General features: G+C 43.9%; 1 protein-coding gene across 1 annotated transcript in view; it reads right to left on the reverse strand.

Annotated features, from left to right (window-relative positions):
* Positions 1–19,156, reverse strand: part of LOC128016558 (A disintegrin and metalloproteinase with thrombospondin motifs 7-like) — a 104,112-nt gene that overhangs the window by 47,913 nt on the left and 37,043 nt on the right. Inside the window, exons 9-13 of the mRNA XM_052601170.1 lie at positions 17,967–18,111; positions 14,079–14,171; positions 13,825–13,970; positions 1,440–1,606; positions 1,184–1,317 (exon numbers count right to left, since the gene is read on the reverse strand). Of these exons, the coding sequence (XP_052457130.1) occupies positions 1,184–1,317; positions 1,440–1,606; positions 13,825–13,970; positions 14,079–14,171; positions 17,967–18,111 (685 nt within the window). The remainder of the gene's footprint in view (positions 1–1,183; positions 1,318–1,439; positions 1,607–13,824; positions 13,971–14,078; positions 14,172–17,966; positions 18,112–19,156) is intronic.

Consider the following 19,156-nt stretch of genomic DNA (forward strand, 5'->3'; position numbering starts at 1 on the left):
GCAGCTTCAAAAATACTCCAGTCAGTGAGGTCAAAACAAGATTGTAAATCCTGCTCTGCTTCATTAGTCCATCTAATAAAGCATATAGTCATTATCTAAGATTAGCACTGTCATATTCTGTATGTTGCTCCTGCCGCGACATCGCAGAAAATGAAAAGCTTTTCTAAAATATACTTCCGTGTCGCTTATTGTCACATGTCACTGGTGGTTAGGACAAAAACTACATGGAAAATATACTTTTTATGGCATCGCATTATGTCACAATGGTTGGGTTGAGTTTGATCCCCAAAATAATCAAAGTATAAAAATATTAATGCTTACAGATCATATAATTCAATCTGCAATTAGGAAAAGTGGAGATAAGAGATCCTGTATAGAAACGAGCAGGAACAGTTGATTTGCATGGCAGACATGGAGATCCAGATTTTTTGTTTGTTCATATATTTTTTATATTCAACAGGCAAAGTTCTTTATCTAAAAAGAAAAATTTTCATGATTGTTTGAATACAACAGACTACTGGGGGAAAAGCTGAACATTTATATTGATTATTTGATTATTATGAACATATATCTTTTGATTATTTTAACTAAAGCAACGATAATTTAATAACTGTAATAATAATAATAATTTAAAAGAAAACTAATTGAGGAACCCTGCCATAGGGAAGCATACCAAATAACTACCAAGTGTCTACGATATTCTCTCTCCCTAAATTAAAATGTATGGTGGTTTTTCCCCTTTGTATCATCTGCGAGGTGATCATTGTAAGTAATTTTAACTGCATAGAAGAGTAACAACTCTCCTCAAGAAATTTCCACAGTTTTACTGTCTACAGTAGTTAAACAGGGTTATGGGTTGGTTCAGTGAAACTGAAATGTTTGTAATGTACTAAATATTTAATGACATTATTGTACGAAAGAACAAAACTGCATTCAAAACCATAGTTTCCTCCTCTGCATTAAACAATACCATGTGTAAGTTTCAGGCTGGGGTCATACAAGGACATACAAGTTTGAGAAGAAGAAAGTGCAAGATTGTTTGCTGATTTGATCTCACTGTTTTTGTGAAATTCCTGTGGTATTATTTCATAATAGACTGACCCTAAAGCTGACAGACCATAAATGGAAAATGACAAGTAGAAATGGTCTGAGACTGAGCAAAGAGGTCAAAGCCATTACCAACCTTACAAATTCCATTAATGCATATGTCGCGGCTCTGACTGCCCTCATAGCACTGTGTTCCATCTACCACAGTGTCCAGCATCCTCTCAGAAAAGGGCTCATTCACAGGTCTACAGTGCAGCTCACACGGATGAACTGAAATGACACAAACATAATCCTTCTGTGACATCTATATTTAAAGAATGCTAGGACATGAAAACTATCATTCTTGCCCCAGCACACTACGTGAGTGGCACATGTAGTGACATCATGCACACCTCTGTTATTCACATGTGTCCATTTATAAAACTTTCCCTTATAAGGGATTTTGTTAAAGTGGCGGCACTGGATGTGTCTGAAGCTGTGGTCTGCAGGGCAGGGGTCACGGTTACAGGTTCGATATCTGCGGCGCTCTCCGAGACAGTATTTACCTCCATACTTGGGTCTAAGAAACAAATGCATGAAATATTTAAAATATTAAGTTCCTTAAAAAAATTTTATGTATACATAAGCACAAAAAAATAATAATACATAAAATAATAATAATACAAATATTAACCACTACAAAGTCTAAAGCTTAAAAATTGGTATAGAAAGAAATATTTTCCATGACTAGATCACCTTGTCAAAGCACCTACTGGCTCAAAATGCAATTAAGTCATGCTATTTTTATTTTATTAATTTTAATTTTTTTATATCCCAAACTCACACCATTGGTAGAGCCTGAACTTTATGTGATTTAAAGCCACCCCTAAATGGCTTACTCATATAATAGCTGTCCCTGTACATTAAAGTGGGACAGGAGAAAGTATTTTTTAGCATTAAATCAAACAGTTAAAGGGATAGTTCACTCTCAAATAAAATTTTGGTATGTTTTAGCTTACCTCAAGGACATACAAGATGTAGGTTTCTTTGTTTCCGCAGTATTTCCCATTTTGATATTTTTAGGTCAAACCGTTCTTGTCTGTGACTCATGTAATGGAGGTCTACGGTCACCACCTCAAAGAGCAGGCACAAAGGAGTCCAAATTAAACAATTCCCCATTATAAGTACACACTGATGACCTAGACACGAAACGAGCGCTTAGTGTAAGAAAACGAACAGTATTTATATCGTTTTTACCTCTTGTACACAACCACATCCAACTGATCTATCCAACTGATCTGTGGGCGTGAGTGCTTCCTGATGTGAAGTGCGCGCGCTCTTGCTTATTCTGCGCAAGTGCGGAAAGCGCCTGAAGTGATCTCTCGTGCGTGTACGTCACTCATTGTTTACACTTACTGTCTATTGCCGCGTTTCCACCGCAGGAACTTTACCCAGGAACTAGGGACTTTGGCCTGGTACTTGGTGTGTTTCCACCGCAGGAACCAGGAACTAAATAAAGTTCCGGGTAAAAAAAATGCCCCTCAGAAAGTCCCTGCTGGCGAGGTGGTACTTTTTCAAAGTTCCGGAACTTTCGGGGGCGGGACTTGGGCGCTAAACATCCTCATTGGTTGAGTTCACGCAGCACTGGTTGAGTTCAACCACCATCTATTCGGATGAACATTTTCAAAATATTACTTTTATTGTGTCATGAAATGTAATTTTAAAAGTATTTCAGGCGAGAATGTAGTTGTTTAAAACTCAAATCTATGGTTTATTTGTAAAGACAGTGCCTATTTAAAAATGTGTTTCGCCGATCTCGTAGACGGTGAGCTCCACTCGATCAGCGAGAGCTCAGTCCTCATGTATCCGCAGAGAGAAGCCTCACTTCGGCTAGACCTTCTGATATGTGCCGCTGGCTCTGATGTCTCTTTACTGGTTAAAACATAACATATAATTCACCTGCGGGGTAGATCTAACAGGTTTTCTTTGGTCTGTATACAATTTATCTATATGTTAAAATTAAAATAAAAAAGGCAAATTTATATAATATTTTATTTCAATGTAATGGCTGCATATACACATATCCCTGAACTAAGTACATTTCTGCAGCTGTTATTATGCGTAAATGAAAACCAATGAAAATCCTATTTCGTTTTATTGTAAATATACATAGAGGAAAATAACAGGATTCGCGTCGTCGCGGACATCACACTCCCCGGTTGAATGCATAAAGTCAGAACTAACTACCGATGATGCACGTCCAAAATCAGCATACTTTTTTTTTTTTTTTTTTTTTTTAATCAGTGGTACTTTGTATTGAGAAACGCGCGCAGACCTACTTCACCAGTCTATTTGCCTAATCTTCCCGGTACTTTACACCGGGTGGAAACGCAGAAAGCAACAGGTCTGGGGGGAAAAAATTCCTGGGAAAAAAAGTTCCTGGTACAAATGTTCCGGGCAATTTCGGTGGAAACGCGGCGTATGGTTTACACAGAGATTTCCGAAGTGTTACCTTTCACTGTGAAGATTTAAACATATTTAGATGTACAGGAAATTGCAATGGAAGACGATTTCAATATATCCATAGACAACGTTGAATTTTTTTCACAACCATATGTTTTTAAACCAGAATACACAGACCGAGTACTCAGGAGCGATCCGCTGCAGCAACACATCTTCAAGCCTCAGAGAGACAGAGATCTCTTCAAAATTGGTGGTGTTTTAGTAGCAAGGGTTGTGAGATGCCAACAGAAGTGGAGAGCATATGTTGTCATGAATGGAACAACTACAAGACGACAACGAGGACACTGACAGTATCGCATCACACACCTGCCTGACTGAAGTTCCTGAGTTTTCTCCGCTTTTGAGACGCAGCGTTTTGCACATTGTGTTTAGTTTGCCACATAATCTGGAGTCAACATCCGATGCCAGAGGGACCCAATGGCACGCTGTCAATAGAGTGAGTAATGTGTTGTATTTTTATTATAATCGCAACAATTATAGGGTGCATTATAAACAAATTAATTAATTACAATTACTGCATTATATTTCAGACAGTGCAGATTGGTGGTGTATCGTGTGGTAAACAGTAAACAATGAGTGACGTTCATGCGCGAGAGATCACTTCAGGCACTTTCTGCGCTTGCGCAGATTAAGCCAGAGTGTGTGCGCATGTCACATGAGGAAGCACTCGCACACTCAGATCAGTTGGACGTGGTTGTGTACAAGAGGTAAAAACTATATAAATACTGTTTGTTTTCGTACACAAACCACTCGTTTCGTGTCTTAGGTCATCAGTGTGGCGAGGGAGGCATGGTTTAGCGGAATGTGCAATGGGAGAGAGACGGGGGGAGCAGAGCGAGGCGTAAGTAGGTCAAGTGCAAATAACGAACATGTGTGTTTTCATTGCAGTAATTGGCGTGGAGAGACCGGTTATAAGCCGAGTCACCGCAGAGAGAGAGAGAGAGAGACACGCTGGGACCTCGTACTGCACTGGGAAGCCTCAACAGTGAAATTGAAGTTATTGACTGTGTTTGAGCAATATTTTGCTGATTATGCCAAGAGGGCATCGTGATTTGTTTTATTGGTTAAATAAACGAGCGTCCCAGCAACAAGCCGACCCCTGCCTTCTTCCTTCCTATTAAGACTGTGTCGAACCTTGTTACACTGGTGCCGAAACCCGGGAAGGAAGAAGAGCATCGCCGCCATGCAATCTCCGTCAGGTACGCAATTTGCGGACATCATCCAGTTGCTCATCGGTCTTCATCAGGAACAACACCAACACATGCTGGCGATCAAGGAGGAGCAGGACAAATGCTTTGAGGCGCTCCTCCGGGCCCAGCATGAAGACCGCGAGCTGTTCCGGAGCTGGGTAGACCGGGAGGTCTGGGCCACCCCCTCGTTCAAGGACAATACATCTCCTCTGCCGCTCAACAAGATGGGGCCTCAAGATGATCCGGAGGCCTTCCTGGACCTGTTCGAGAAGTCGGCAGAGGCTCGAGGGTGGCCCCCCGCGGACTGGCCCCTGCGGTTCATTCCCCTGCTGTCCGGGGAGGCGCAGGTAGCCACTCACCAACTGCCAGTCCAAAACCTACTGGCCTACCAGGACCTCAAGCGTGCCATCCTCCAGTGGGTCGGTCGGACCCCGGAGCAACATCGCCAGAGGTTCAGGACTCTGACCCTGGAAGAGTCCGGCCGGCCCTTCGTGATGGCACAGCAGCTCCGGGACTCCTGCCGCAAGTGGTTGATGGCCGACAGTAGCGACGTCGAGGACGTGATCGATCGTGTGGTACTGGAGCAGTTCGTGGCCAAGATGCCGAGGAAGACTGCGCAGTGGGTCCAGTACCACCGCCCGACGTCGCTGAACCAGGCCATCCAGCTGGCGGAAGACCAAATGGTGGCGTGTCCAGGGGTCGGCGACCCCTTACCATCTGCTTCTCTCTCTCCCTCTCTCTCCTCCCCTCTCCTCTCTCTCCCTAAATCTGTCCCTCTCCCCAGGTCCCGTGGAGGGCTTCTGCCAAAGCTAGCCCCGAGGTGGAGGACGGGTTACAGGGCCGAACCAGCAGTGGGGCCCAGGGCTCCTCCCAGGGGTGGGAGTTCGCCCACGGGATCCTTTCCCCATGCCATGCCCTCTCCGCTCTCTCCTCGCCAATCGCTTGACCTACTTCCTGCCGCCAGGGTGGTGGTAAAGTCTGGACCGGCCTGTTGGCGCTGCGGGGACCCAGGGCATTTTATTGATAGGTGTCCGTTGATGGAAGTGGGGACGTTGATCCATGTCCCCGACTCGCCAAAGGCTGCCCTCGATCAAGCTGGCTTATACCAAATACCAGTGAGTATCAGGGGGGTACATATCAGGCTTTGGTGGATTCAGGATGTAACCAATCCTCCATCCATCAAAGCCTGATTCATCCGAGGGCATTGGATAGTAGCCGCATGGTTAGGGTTCTGTGTACACGGGGAAGTGGTGAATTATCCTATTTTGCCTGTGGATATTAAATTTAGGGGAGAAAAACATAGAATAGAGGTGGCAGTTAATCCACACCTCAGGCATCTGATAATTTTGGGTACGAATTGGCCCGCGTTTAATAAATTATTGGGGTATTTGTGTTCGGATGTCTCTTGGGGGAAACAAGAGAGTAGCGGTTGCGCAGGTGGGAGAGGCTGAACCGGAAACTCCAGAGCCTGTTGCAGGGGAACCGAGTGCTCTCGAGCGGAACATCCTCCCTGAGGGCGATGATTTTCCCCTGGAACAGTCCCGCGATGAAACACTGAAAAATGCTTTTGACCAGGTTTGTTTGATTGACGGGCAGCTTCTCCACCCTGACCAACCGCTCTCTTATCCTTATTTTTCAATTTTAAAAGATAGGCTGTATCGGGTGATCCAAAACGCCCAGACAAAGCAAGATACAACCCAGTTATTGATACCTAGAAGCCGTCGGGAAATGCTTTTCCAGGCGGCTCATTGTAATCCAATGGCCGGGCATTTAGGGCAAGCGGATACACTTAACCGTCTCATGGCCCGCTTCTTCTGGCCGGGCATTCACGAGAATGTGCGCAGGTGGTGCGCGGCTTGTAGTGAATGTCAGTTGGTGAATCCACCGGCCACCCCAAAAGCACCATTGTGCCCCCTTCCATTAATGCAGGTCCTCTTCGAACGAATTGGCATGGACCTCATCGGGCCATTAGAGCGGTCAGCACGGGGACATCGCTTTGCATTAGTTCTGGTGGACTATGCAACGCGATATCCTGAAGCAGTGCCTCTCCGCTCTATTTCCACTAAGAGTGTGGCAAGTGCACTGTTTCAATTAATCTCCCGGGTGGGGATCCCAAAGGAGATCCTCACCGATCAAGGCACGGCGTTTATGTCTTGTACTATTCGCGAGCTTTACGAATTATTGGGCATTAGATCGATTCAAACAAGCCTCTATCACCCACAAACAGACGGACTGGACGAACGATTTAATCGCACGTTAAAATCCATGATTCGTAAATTCGTTCAGGAAGACGCCAAAAATTGGGATAAGTGGCTAGAACCCCTCTTGTTCGCTGTACGGGAGGTCCGGCAAGCCTCCACGGGGGTTTCCCCCTTCAAGCTTCTTTATGGGCGTAAGCCTCACGGGGTCCTCGACGTCCTTAAAGAAACTTGGGAGGACGGACCTTCTAATAGTAAAAACGAAATTCAATATGTCATGGACTTGAGAACAAAACTCCACACGTTGGGGCAGCTATCAATGGAGAATTTGTTGCAGGCTCAAGACAAACAGAGTCGTTTGTACAACAGGGGGGCTAGACTACTTCAATTTGCACCGGGAGAGAAAGTGCTTGTAGTATTACTCCCTATGTCTAGTTCAAAGTTACTCACGAAGTGGCAAGGACCCTTTGAGGTCACACGGCGGGTTGGGGATCTTAACTATGAGGTAGCTCGAACGGATAGGGGCGGGGCACATCAAATATACCACCTCAACCTGCTAAAAAAATGGTCTGAGGCGGAATCAGTGATGCTGGCGACGGTAGTGAGTGGGGAGGAGGATCTCGGTCCAGAAGTGAGTTCAAAATCCCAATCTCTCGCTCTGGCCCCTGGAGGAGACCACCTCTCACCCTCGCAGCTCACTGGTATAAAGTCCATCCAAGCAGCCTTTGCTGATGTGTTCTCGCCCCTGCCTGGTCGAACGGATCTCATTCAGCACCATGTTGAGACCGAGCCGGGCGTGGTAGTTCACAGCCGGCCGTATAGATTACCTGAACATAAAAAAAGGTGGTTCAAGGGGAGTTAGAGGCAATGCTAGAAATGGGAGTAATAGAAGAGTCCAACAGTGACTGGGCGAGCCCAATAGTCTTAGTGCCTAAAACAGACGGCTCCGTGCGGTTCTGTGTGGATTATAGAAAGGTGAATGCTGTGTCAAAATTCGACGCATATCCAATGCCCAGGGTGGACGAATTGCTTGATCGACTAGGCACTGCTCGCTTTTACTCGACGCTGGACTTAACTAAGGGTTATTGGCAGATCCTCTTGTCTCCCATGACCACAGAAAAAACAGCTTTCACCACGCCGTTCGGTTTACACCAATTAGTAGTGAATGTCTTGTAGTGAATGTCAGTTGGTGAATCCACCGGCCACCCCAAAAGCACCATTGTGCCCCCTCCCATTAATGCAGGTCCTCTTCGAACGAATTGGCATGGACCTTATCGGGCCATTAGAGCGGTCAGCACGGGGACATCGCTTTGCATTAGTTCTGGTGGACTATGCAACGCGATATCCTGAAGCAGTGCCTCTCCGCTCTATTTCCGCTAAGAGTGTGGCGAGTGCACTGTTTCAATTAATCTCCCGGGTGGGGATCCCAAAGGAGATCCTCACCGATCAAGGCATGGCGTTTATGTCTTGTACTATTCGCGAGCTTTACGAATTATTGGGCATTAGATCGATTCGAACAAGCCTCTATCACCCACAAACAGACGGACTGGTCGAACGATTTAATCGCACGTTAAAATCCATGATTCGTAAATTCGTTCAGGAAGACGCCAAAAATTGGGATAAGTGGCTAGAACCCCTCTTGTTCGCTGTACGGGAGGTCCCGCAAGCCTCCACGGGGGTTTCCCCCTTCAAGCTTCTTTATGGGCGTAAGCCTCACGGGGTCCTCGACGTCCTTAAAGAAACTTGGGAGGACGGACCTTCTAAAAGTAAAAACGAAATTCAATATGTCATGGACTTGAGAACAAAACTCCACACGTTGGGGCGGCTATCAATGGAGAATTTGTTGCAGGCTCAAGACAAACAGAGTTGTTTTACATAGGGGGGCTAGACTACTTCAATTTGCACCGGGAGAGAAAGTGCTTGTAGTATTACTCCCTATGTCTAGTTCAAAGTTACTCACGAAGTGGCAAGGACCCTTTGAGGTCACACGGCGGGTTGGGGATCTTAACTATGAGGTAGCTCGAACGGATAGGGGCGGGGCACATCAAATATACCACCTCAACCTGCTAAAAAAATGGTCTGAGGCGGAATCAGTGATGCTGGCGACGGTAGTGAGTGGGGAGGAGGATCTCGGTCCAGAAGTGAGTTCAAAATCCCAATCTCTCGCTCTGGCCCCTGGAGGAGACCACCTCTCACCCTCGCAGCTCACTGGTATAAAGTCCATCCAAGCAGCCTTTGCTGATGTGTTCTCGCCCCTGCCTGGTCGAACGGATCTCATTCAGCACCATGTTGAGACCGAGCCGGGCGTGGTAGTTCACAGCCGGCCGTATAGATTACCTGAACATAAAAAAAAGGTGGTTCAAGGGGAGTTAGAGGCAATGCTAGAAATGGGAGTAATAGAAGTGTCCAACAGTGACTGGGCGAGCCCGATAGTCTTAGTGCCTAAAACAGACGGCTCCGTGCGGTTCTGTGTGGATTATAGAAAGGTGAATGCTGTGTCAAAATTCGACGCATATCCAATGCCCAGGGTGGACGAATTGCTTGATCGACTAGGCACTGCTCGCTTTTACTCGACGCTGGACTTAACTAAGGGTTATTGGCAGATCCCCTTGTCTCCCATGACCAAAGAAAAAACAGCTTTCACCACGCCGTTCGGTTTACACCAATTCGTTACTCTTCCGTTCGGGTTATTCGGGGCTACAGCCACTTTTCAGCGTCTGATGGACAAAATTCTCTGTCCGCATGCTGCATATGTGGACGGAGCAGTGCCAGCAGGCTTTCACCCAGATAAAGGCTGCTCTGTGTGGCGGACCGCTCCTGAATGCTCCTAACCGGAAGAACGGCCGGTGCTGTACATCAGTCGGAAGCTCTCTAAGAGAGAGACGATGTACAGCACTATAGAAAAAGAATGTCTGGCGATCAGATGGGGTGTTCTTACCCTCCGATATTACCTCCTGGGGCGGGAGTTCACCCTCTGTTCGGACCACGCTCCCCTGCAATGGCTCCACCGCATAAAAGATACCAACGCACCCGGTGGTATCTCGCTTTACAACCTTTTAAATTTCAGGTGATCCACAGGCCGGGTGTACAGACGGCTGTGGCTGACTTCCTCTCCAGGAGGAGAGGGGGGGGGGGGGGCTGCAGGCCGGACGGCTCCCCGGCCTGAGTCGGCGGTGGGGGTATGTGGCGAGGGAGGCATGGTTTAGCGGAATCTGCAACGGGAGAGAGACGGGGGGAGCAGAGCAAGGCGTAAGTAGGTCAAGTGCAAATAACGAACACGTGTGTTTGATTGCAGTAATTGGCGTGGAGAGACCGGTTATAAGCCGAGTCACCGCAGAGAGAGAGAGAGAGAGAGAGAGACACGCTGGGACCTCGTACTGCACTGGGAAGCCTCAACAGTGAAATTGAAGTTATTGACTGTGTTTGAGCAATATTTTGCTGATTATGCCAAGAGGGCATCGTGATTTGTTTTATTGGTTAAATAAACGAGCGTCCCAGCAACAAGCCGACCCCTGCCTTCTTCCTTCCTATTAAGACTGTGTTGAACCTTGTTACAATCAGTGTGTACTTATGATGGGGAACTGTTTAATTTGGACTTCTCTGTGCATGCTCTTTGAGGTGGTGACCATAGACCTCCATTATATGAGTCACAGACAAGAACGGTTTGACCTAAAAATATCAAAATGGGAAATACCTCGGAAACAAAGAAACCTTCATCTTGGATGTCCTTTAAGGTAAGCTAAAACATACCAAAATTTAATTTGAGAGTGAACTATCCCCTTAAGGTGAAGTTTGTAAGATTATTTTTTGTCAAAATACATTCTCTTAACCAGTTTATTGTTCATTGACTACTATAAGTATAGCATGTGTGGGTTTATCTTTCCTAAAAGTGTAAAAATGGAGACTTCCAGGCACCATCAATGCATTTGGAGCAATCCGCACAGATCTGTCAATCTCTTTCCAGCTGAATCAGTAGCAAGAGTTTGATGTGTGTTTAACTGGTGTGGGATCATGGTTGACTTGTTACACGCCGTTCGGTTTACACCAATTCGTTACTCTTCCGTTCGGGTTATTCGGGGCTACAGCCACTTTTCAGCGTCTGATGGACAAAATTCTCCGTCCGCATGCTGCATATGCCGCTGCCTACCTGGATGACATCATCATCTACAGTGGGGATTGGCAGCGACATATGCAGCATTTGCGAGCGGTCCTAAAGACGCTGAGGAGGGCTGGGCTTACGGCTAATCCGAAGAAGTGTGCAATTAGGCGGGTGGAAGTAAAATATCTGGGTTTCCACTTGGGTCATGGACAGGTGCGTCCCCAAATTGATAAGACTGCAGCAGTTGCAACGTGTCCAAGGCCTAAGACCAAAAAGGAGGTTAGACAGTTCCTGGGGCTGGCAGGGTATTATAGAAGGTTTGTACCTAATTTTCTCGGATACTGCTAGCCCGCTGACTGATTTAACTAAAATGGAGGCACCAGATACAGTCCAGTGGACGGAGCAGTGCCAGCAGGCTTTCACCCAGATAAAGGCTGCTCTGTGTGGTGGACCGCTCCTGAATGCTCCTAACCGGAAGAACGGCCGGTGCTGTACATCAGTCGGAAGCTCTCTAAGAGAGAGACGAAGTACAGCACTATAGAAAAAGAATGTCTGGCGATCAGATGGGCTGTTCTTACCCTCCGATATTACCTCCTGGGGCGGGAGTTCACCCTCTGTTCGGACCACGCTCCCCTGCAATGGCTCCACCGCATAAAAGATACCAACACACCCGGTGGTATCTCGCTTTACAACCTTTTAAATTTCAGGTGATCCACAGGCCGGGTGTACAGACGGCTGTGGCTGACTTCCTCTCCAGGAGGAGGGGGAGGGGAGGCTGCAGGCCGGACGGCTCCCCGGCCTGAGTCGGCGGTGGGGGTATGTGGCAAGGGAGGCATGGTTTAGCGGAATCTGCAACGGGAGAGAGACGGGGGGAGCAGAGCGAGGCGTAAGTAGGTCAAGTGCAAATAACGAACACGTGTGTTTGATTGCAGTAATTGGCGTGGAGAGACCGGTTATAAGCCGAGTCACCGCAGAGAGAGAGAGAGAGAGAGAGACACGCTGGGACCTCGTACTGCACTGGGAAGCCTCAACAGTGAAATTGAAGTTATTGACTGTGTTTGAGCAATATTTTGCTGATTATGCCAAGAGGGCATCGTGATTTGTTTTATTGGTTAAATAAACGAGCGTCCCAGCAACAAGCCGACCCCTGCCTTCTTCCTTCCTATTAAGACTGTGTTGAACCTTGTTACAATCAGTGTGTACTTATGATGGGGAACTGTTTAATTTGGACTTCTCTGTGCATGCTCTTTGAGGTGGTGACCATAGACCTCCATTATATGAGTCACAGACAAGAACGGTTTGACCTAAAAATATCAAAATGGGAAATACCTCGGAAACAAAGAAACCTTCATCTTGGATGTCCTTTAAGGTAAGCTAAAACATACCAAAATTTAATTTGAGAGTGAACTATCTCTTTAAGGTGAAGTTTGTAAGATTATTTTTTGTCAAAATACATTCTCTTAACCAGTTTATTGTTCATTGACTACTATAAGTATAGCATGTGTGGGTTTATCTTCCCTAAAAGTGTAAAAATGGAGACTTCCAGGCACCATCAATGCATTTAGAGCAATCCGCACAGATCTGTCAATCTCTTTCCAGCTGAATCAGTAGCAAGAGTTTGATGTGTGTTTAACTGATGTGGATTCATGGTTGACTTGTTACATGGGGAAATAATGCATATTCAGTTATAGTAGTGCTAGCCAAAATTCAAAGACTTGCCATAATAAGGCAGAAACAGGCAATGGGGTAAAACATGGGTAAACAAATGGTGCTTTTACAACATGCATGAATTTGATAGAATGTTTGGGTATAAGTTAAGAAACTCCAGGAAAAAAGATATTTACTATGTACATAGTGGAAGTGGAGTAGAATCGAATAGTGGTAGATCTTTTTTCCCCACATCCTTAAAAAGTTCTTCTGAAATCTGACTCAGATGTTGCACATGTTTTCCATCAATTAATTTGGGTTTATTTTAGAGATGAATTCACAAGTGGGCCACAACCTGGTTCCATAACCATTTCCATCTTTGAAAACTAGCTTGGGGTGCAAATCATCTGCCAGCATAGCAAATCACAGTCCAAGCCAAATACAATGAAATGGTTATTATACTACATAAACTCTGAACATTTGGACTACAGACAATAATTTTGTTTTTTATTGGTCTAGTGGGGTTCTCTGATATTGTATTGGTTCTGAATTTCTCACCATTTAACAATATTGTTGGAACCACAGAGTTCCTAGAATGCCATTAAAGATGATTGAAAATATAAAATAAATGATAATTACATGCATACAATTCCCAAACACATTATGTTGACATAGTGGTGAGAAATAAATGCAATCGCCTCCTCATCAAATGCTAGCCTACATTCTATGATATAAAAAAGCTATTCTCATGGTTTGTGTTTATCAAAGTAAACCAGATTAAAATACTGTAAGGATTCTTTTTACACTAACTTGGAGTTTTGTGAATTTGTGGACCCCACTGGAGACTGCAGTTGCTATGGATTTCTAGATGGTTGCTAGACAAAAGAACCCACTGCGATGCATTCACCACTGATTATTGTTTCCAGACAGGTATCCCAAGAAAATTTTTTGTACGATTTTTTTTTTTATTCCGACATGCTGGTGAGAAATACATTTATTCATTTCCTTATGATCCAAAAACATGCTAGTCTTTTCCCATACAAACTATGCTAAAAATAGCTATTCTCATGGTTTGTGGTGTGTATTTTGTGTGGGTATGTGTTTTTCTGAAACTGGAAATTAAGGAAACCAAGAGACTCACACAGGGTTGAGGCAGTCCCTCTGAGCATTCTGAACGCCTACACCGCATGTCCTGGTGCACTCAGACCACTCGCTCCATGAATCCCAGCCTCCATTCACGGTTTCAGGCTGGAAGCCCATCTCTACACATTCCCTGTCAAAACACCACTGACCAAAAAGAAGAAAAAAATTCCAACCAAGACTTTCAGTTGGTCAGAGTACAAGGCAGTGAACTTCATGTGGTAATATGAAAAGCCCACAGAAAGCTTGGCTTGCCTTGCCCTCACCGCAATTGGTCCCATCCACAGCCCCATCCAGCCTCGAGTGGCAGGTTGAGCCCACTGTGCACCACAGGGTGCTGCAGATATTCTGAAGGGAAGAATCATTTAAGAATTGTTCAAAGTGACAAAAAATATTATTATTAATGTTTTAGAAGTGTCTTTATTCTTAATCTATGGAAGTCGAGTTTTGTCACGGATTGAATTATTTTTTTTTATTCTGAGGGGGAGAAAACTATAAAAAAAACTTCTTGTATTCATTTGCGAGTTCATATCTCAATTCTGACTTTTCTTTCTCAGAAATGCAAGATAAAAAGTCTGAACTGGAAGATATCAAGTCAGAATTATGAGATAAACAGTCCAAAATGTTAGATAAAAAGGTTGCAGATTTTTTTCTTATCCTGTGCCAGAAACGCTCGGTTACATATGGTAACCCTCGTTCCCTGAAGGAGGGAACAGAGACGCCACGTTGGTGACCGACGCAAAAGGGATATGGCTTCCAATCTACTTTGAGTGTAAACTAAACGAGCCAATGCACATTGGCATGCAATTATTGCATCCAGCCGCCGCTGATCACAGCGTAAGTACAAGAAGGCAGCAGGTGCAATGCATACCAGGTTTTCGCTGAGGAGCCAAGCCAGAGACCCGGCAGCTCAGCGGCGGTACAGCAACCATGGCGACGGGACATGGCATCTCTGTTCCCTCCTTCAGGGAATGAGGGTTACCATACGTAACCAAGACGTTCCCTTTCACTTGGTCACTCTCGATGCCACGTTGGTGACCGACGCAAAATGGGATCTACCAAAGCGCCATGGATACTGCCTCTTCCAGTGCCCTGTGCAAGCCGCTTGGAACAGGGATGCTGCGGAAGCCCCATCCTTCCCAAAGGTCTCGGGGGCCACATATAGCATCCGTTCAGGAGTATATGGAGAAATTTGGGTGATTAAAACCCTCTTGGGAAGGCAGAAGTCTGCCGGGGAAACACAGGCTCTAAGGCTATACTGTGGATTATACACATACGAGTACCGCTTAGGTCTCAGTACGGAACCCAGCCTTCCATGGTTCTCACGGATTCATCATGATGCCGGATGTTCCACTGCATCCAGTTGCCTAGGGTGATGGAGGATCTCAACAGGGTCTAAAGTACGGACACTCTGGAGCAGTTTAAGCAAGCTGCCACTAACAGGGCCTCTCAGTGCCACTACCCATTTGAGGTGAGAATACAGGAGGATACCGGCTCTACACGAAGGTAACACGAACGTGTTAGGGGTCGCCCAGTCCGCAACTCTAGGCACGAATTGTCGGCCGGAAATGCATGCAGGTCCCCTACCCTCTTTATGGAGAATAGTGCTAGCAGGAGCAGAGTTTTCAATGAAAGAAACTTTAGCTTAACTGAATGCAAAGGCTTGAATGGGCCCTGCTGTAGTGATTTAAGCACTAGAGTCAGGTCCCAAGAGGGTATAGAGGGGGGCCGGGAAGGATTTAACCTCCTGGCCCCCCTCGAGAAGAACACCACACAATGAACTGGTTCCACTTCAAGGCGTAAGCGTGTCTCGTAGATGGTGCTTTTGCCGAAGTGATGGTGTTCACTACCTCTTGGTGTATGTCACCTAGACTCGGCCATAAAGCCAGTGCTGGAGCGGTCTCATATGTAACAAGCCGAGTGGTGTAAGTGCCGCTGCAGCCGCCATATGCCCCAGGAGCCTCTGAAAAAGTTTCAGTGGGACCGCTGTCCTGCCCTTAAATGTATTCAAGCAGGCTAGCACCGACCGCGCTATATCAGTTTTCCATTTGTTAACACTATCGGGTAGGGCATATTTCCTACGTTTAGTTACAGTCTCCGGATATTTCAATTCTGAACAGTGGCAGTATGTTCCTATGTCAACATAATAAAAACATGCCAGGGTTCACAAATTGAACCAGTATTTTAGCACCATTTCTCTTTGAAACTGCGTTGAAATGTGCAGTTAGGTACGTAAAAATGGTGTTGCACAATAAGTGCAATGAGGTATGTATTATTACGACACCAGGTTGCTACTAACATATATTTTTGGTATGAAGTGTTCATATTTTCAAAATGTTCGTTTACACAAGAAAAAAAATGTACACCTGCTCTCAGCCATGCACAAAATGTGTGTAAAACACACATTTTTTCCTTTTAGGCAAACAATGATATTTTGATATCACTATGTGCCATAAAAAAATATGTTTCCAGTAAGCAATTTTTAAGCTCTTCATGTTAAAATGATTTGGCTTGCTGTCTGCAGTGAAGGGGGCTCGAGGAAGCAGCTTCAACTTGAGTTTTGATACCCCCAGGGAATGCTAGGGCTTGAAAGTTAAGTTTGGATGAATACTTAAATTATGTTGGTGGTGATGGGGAGGCAGCAGAATGTCGAAGCAGCTTATGTTGGAGCAAAATGATTGTTGCTCAAGCTCCAACAGTAAATTGAAAGATTAGAATTCAATTTCAAATTGCATTTAGGAATTTCATATAATGCCTAAATTAATTAAGTAATTGATAATTAGATATTTCATATATAAACAAAAATTATAGTTTTTATTAAATTATATTTGTCTGCATGCTTAATGCTTTCATGATCTGAATACAGAACCATATGGCCAATTAGCATTTTTGCATTAAAAAAATATACTGGAGCTAAACCTGAGAAGGGAGTCTAGAGATGATGGGCTGGGATTATGCTATTGAGAGTGATGTACATTACATCTTATTAAATGACTGAATGTAATTTATTAACACACATCCACATCCACATCCACACTGACATTCTAAATGCCACAATGAGAAATTAGGAAATTGTGTGTGCTTTATTTGAGGTCTCCTTTGGAATCCTGAAATGCATGGAGTTGTGTCCTGTAAATAATGTTTTCCTAAACTTTTGGGAAATGGCAAACCTTGTGTGTTGTGCACCAAATACAAACATTCATTACATTTCTAAACCTCTGCAATTTATTCTGGTGTCATTTCTTGAACTGTAACAGCTCAGATAAGGAAACTGAAGTCTGGCTTTATCTGTGTCTGAACGACAGAGTGCCAACTCTTTTGCTGTGTCTGTGACATTTGGCCAATAATTGAAAGATGCTCAGTATCTGCCAACATCTGCTGCAGAAAGCACAGAGGACATTACTGATGTGATTTGACATCACCAATGACGATTCTGCAATCTGATGCCATTTTCCCTATTTTAATTCTGCAGAATGTCAAATATAAATGGGATATGTTGGCTTTCCCCCTCATTGTTCAGCTAGCTTAGGTTAAACTGTTGTGATTTTAAAGTAAAGAGCTCTTTATGTAAAATGGTTTACAAAGTAGTTCTTTTAGTTGGATCATAAGCCCTGTTATATATACTAATGATGTGATTTTCCCACTAAAACAGCCGGGAATCAGATGGTACTGATTTAAGTAGAAATTGAGACTTCCTTTTTGATGGAAAAGTGTGTGTGTGGCTTACGTCTTACAAGACACCTAGACAAATATAGGTTTTTATTTTACTGTTTAACAGTGAGAAATCTAAAACAGCCCATTGTCCTGGAAGTACATTAATTGCTTAATGGATAAGTTATATACTGATTAAGCATGCTGAAAAAATTGAAAAAACATAGATCTCTGATTTATTCTAGCAAATTATTTATTATCTACACAAAAAAAAGAATGTTGTGCATCATCTTGACATTTGAAGTACACTTTTTCTTTTAGGAATTTTCAGTGTGAACACACTAATCATACACATAGCAACTATATTAAAATAGAATAGCACATAAATATGAAAACCATATAAAATCACTTTGACAACTGAATTTGATCACTTAAAAATAACCATTAAATTATGTTGGATTGAGGTATTCATAGGTTCAAGGGAAATCTTACATCTACATCGTCACAGAGCAATGAGCTTGATCCGTATTGGAACTTGCACTGATGAGCAGCACTGTACAGGACGCCAGGGGGAGCAGAGTCCATCTCCAGATCGTTTCTGACAGGAGGGTCATCCAGACACCAGCCCCAGCCTTGACTGTGAGGAACATGCCAAAAACACATGCAACAAATACTCAGTCAAAGGTTTCTAGTTTGGGTGCAATTAATTCTCAGATTAGTGATTTCATAGGTTGCAATATTAAAGTATCGTAACCGAACAGCGTCTTAGATCTAGTTGTATTTTACTTACATTACTTACAATTACTTACATTACTTACAATGTTGGATTTATGAATGGTTTGCACCATTGCAAACTCTCCTTTGGCATATAAATATATATATATCAAGGGCATCAAGGGCTATTTGACCAAGAAGGAGAGTGATGGGGTGCTGTGCCAGATGACCTGGCCTCCCCAGTCACTGGACCTGAACCCAATCGAGATGGTTTAGGGGTGAGCTGGACCGCAGACTGAAGGCAAAAGGGCCAACAAGTGCTAAGCATCTCTTGGGGAACTCCTTCAAGACTGTTGGAAGACCATTTCAGGTGACTACCTCTTGAAGCTCATCAAGAGAATGCCAAGAGTGTGCAAAGCACTAATCAAAGCAAAAGGTGGCTACTTTGAAGAACCTAGAATATGACATATTTTCAGTTGTTTCACACTTTGTTGTTATGCAAATAATTCCATATATAATTCCACATGTGTTAATTCCTAGTTTTGATGCCTTCAGTGTGAATCTACAATTTTCATAGTCATGAAAATAAAGAAAAACTCTTTGAATGAGAAGATGTGTCCAAACATTATATATATATATATATATATATATATATATATATATATATATATATATATATATATATATATATATATATATATGAAGAGTTCAGATGCAAAAGCCTCTAAATGCCATCTGAAATTTTCATCTAAAATTAGGATTTTTATCAAGCTCCTATGCTTAGGTTGAGTCATTTTATTTTAATGGCAATGTACAGGTCCTTTTCCAGGCTATTAAAATGAAATAACTGAACATAAATATAGGAGCCTGATAAAAGTCCTAATTTTTTATGAATATTTCAGATGGCATTTAGAGGCTTTTGCATCTGAACTCTTCATATATATATATATATATATATATATATATAT

The sequence above is a fragment of the Carassius gibelio genome, chromosome A7 (assembly GCF_023724105.1).
Source record: "Carassius gibelio isolate Cgi1373 ecotype wild population from Czech Republic chromosome A7, carGib1.2-hapl.c, whole genome shotgun sequence".
NCBI classification, from domain to species: Eukaryota; Metazoa; Chordata; class Actinopteri; order Cypriniformes; family Cyprinidae; genus Carassius; species Carassius gibelio.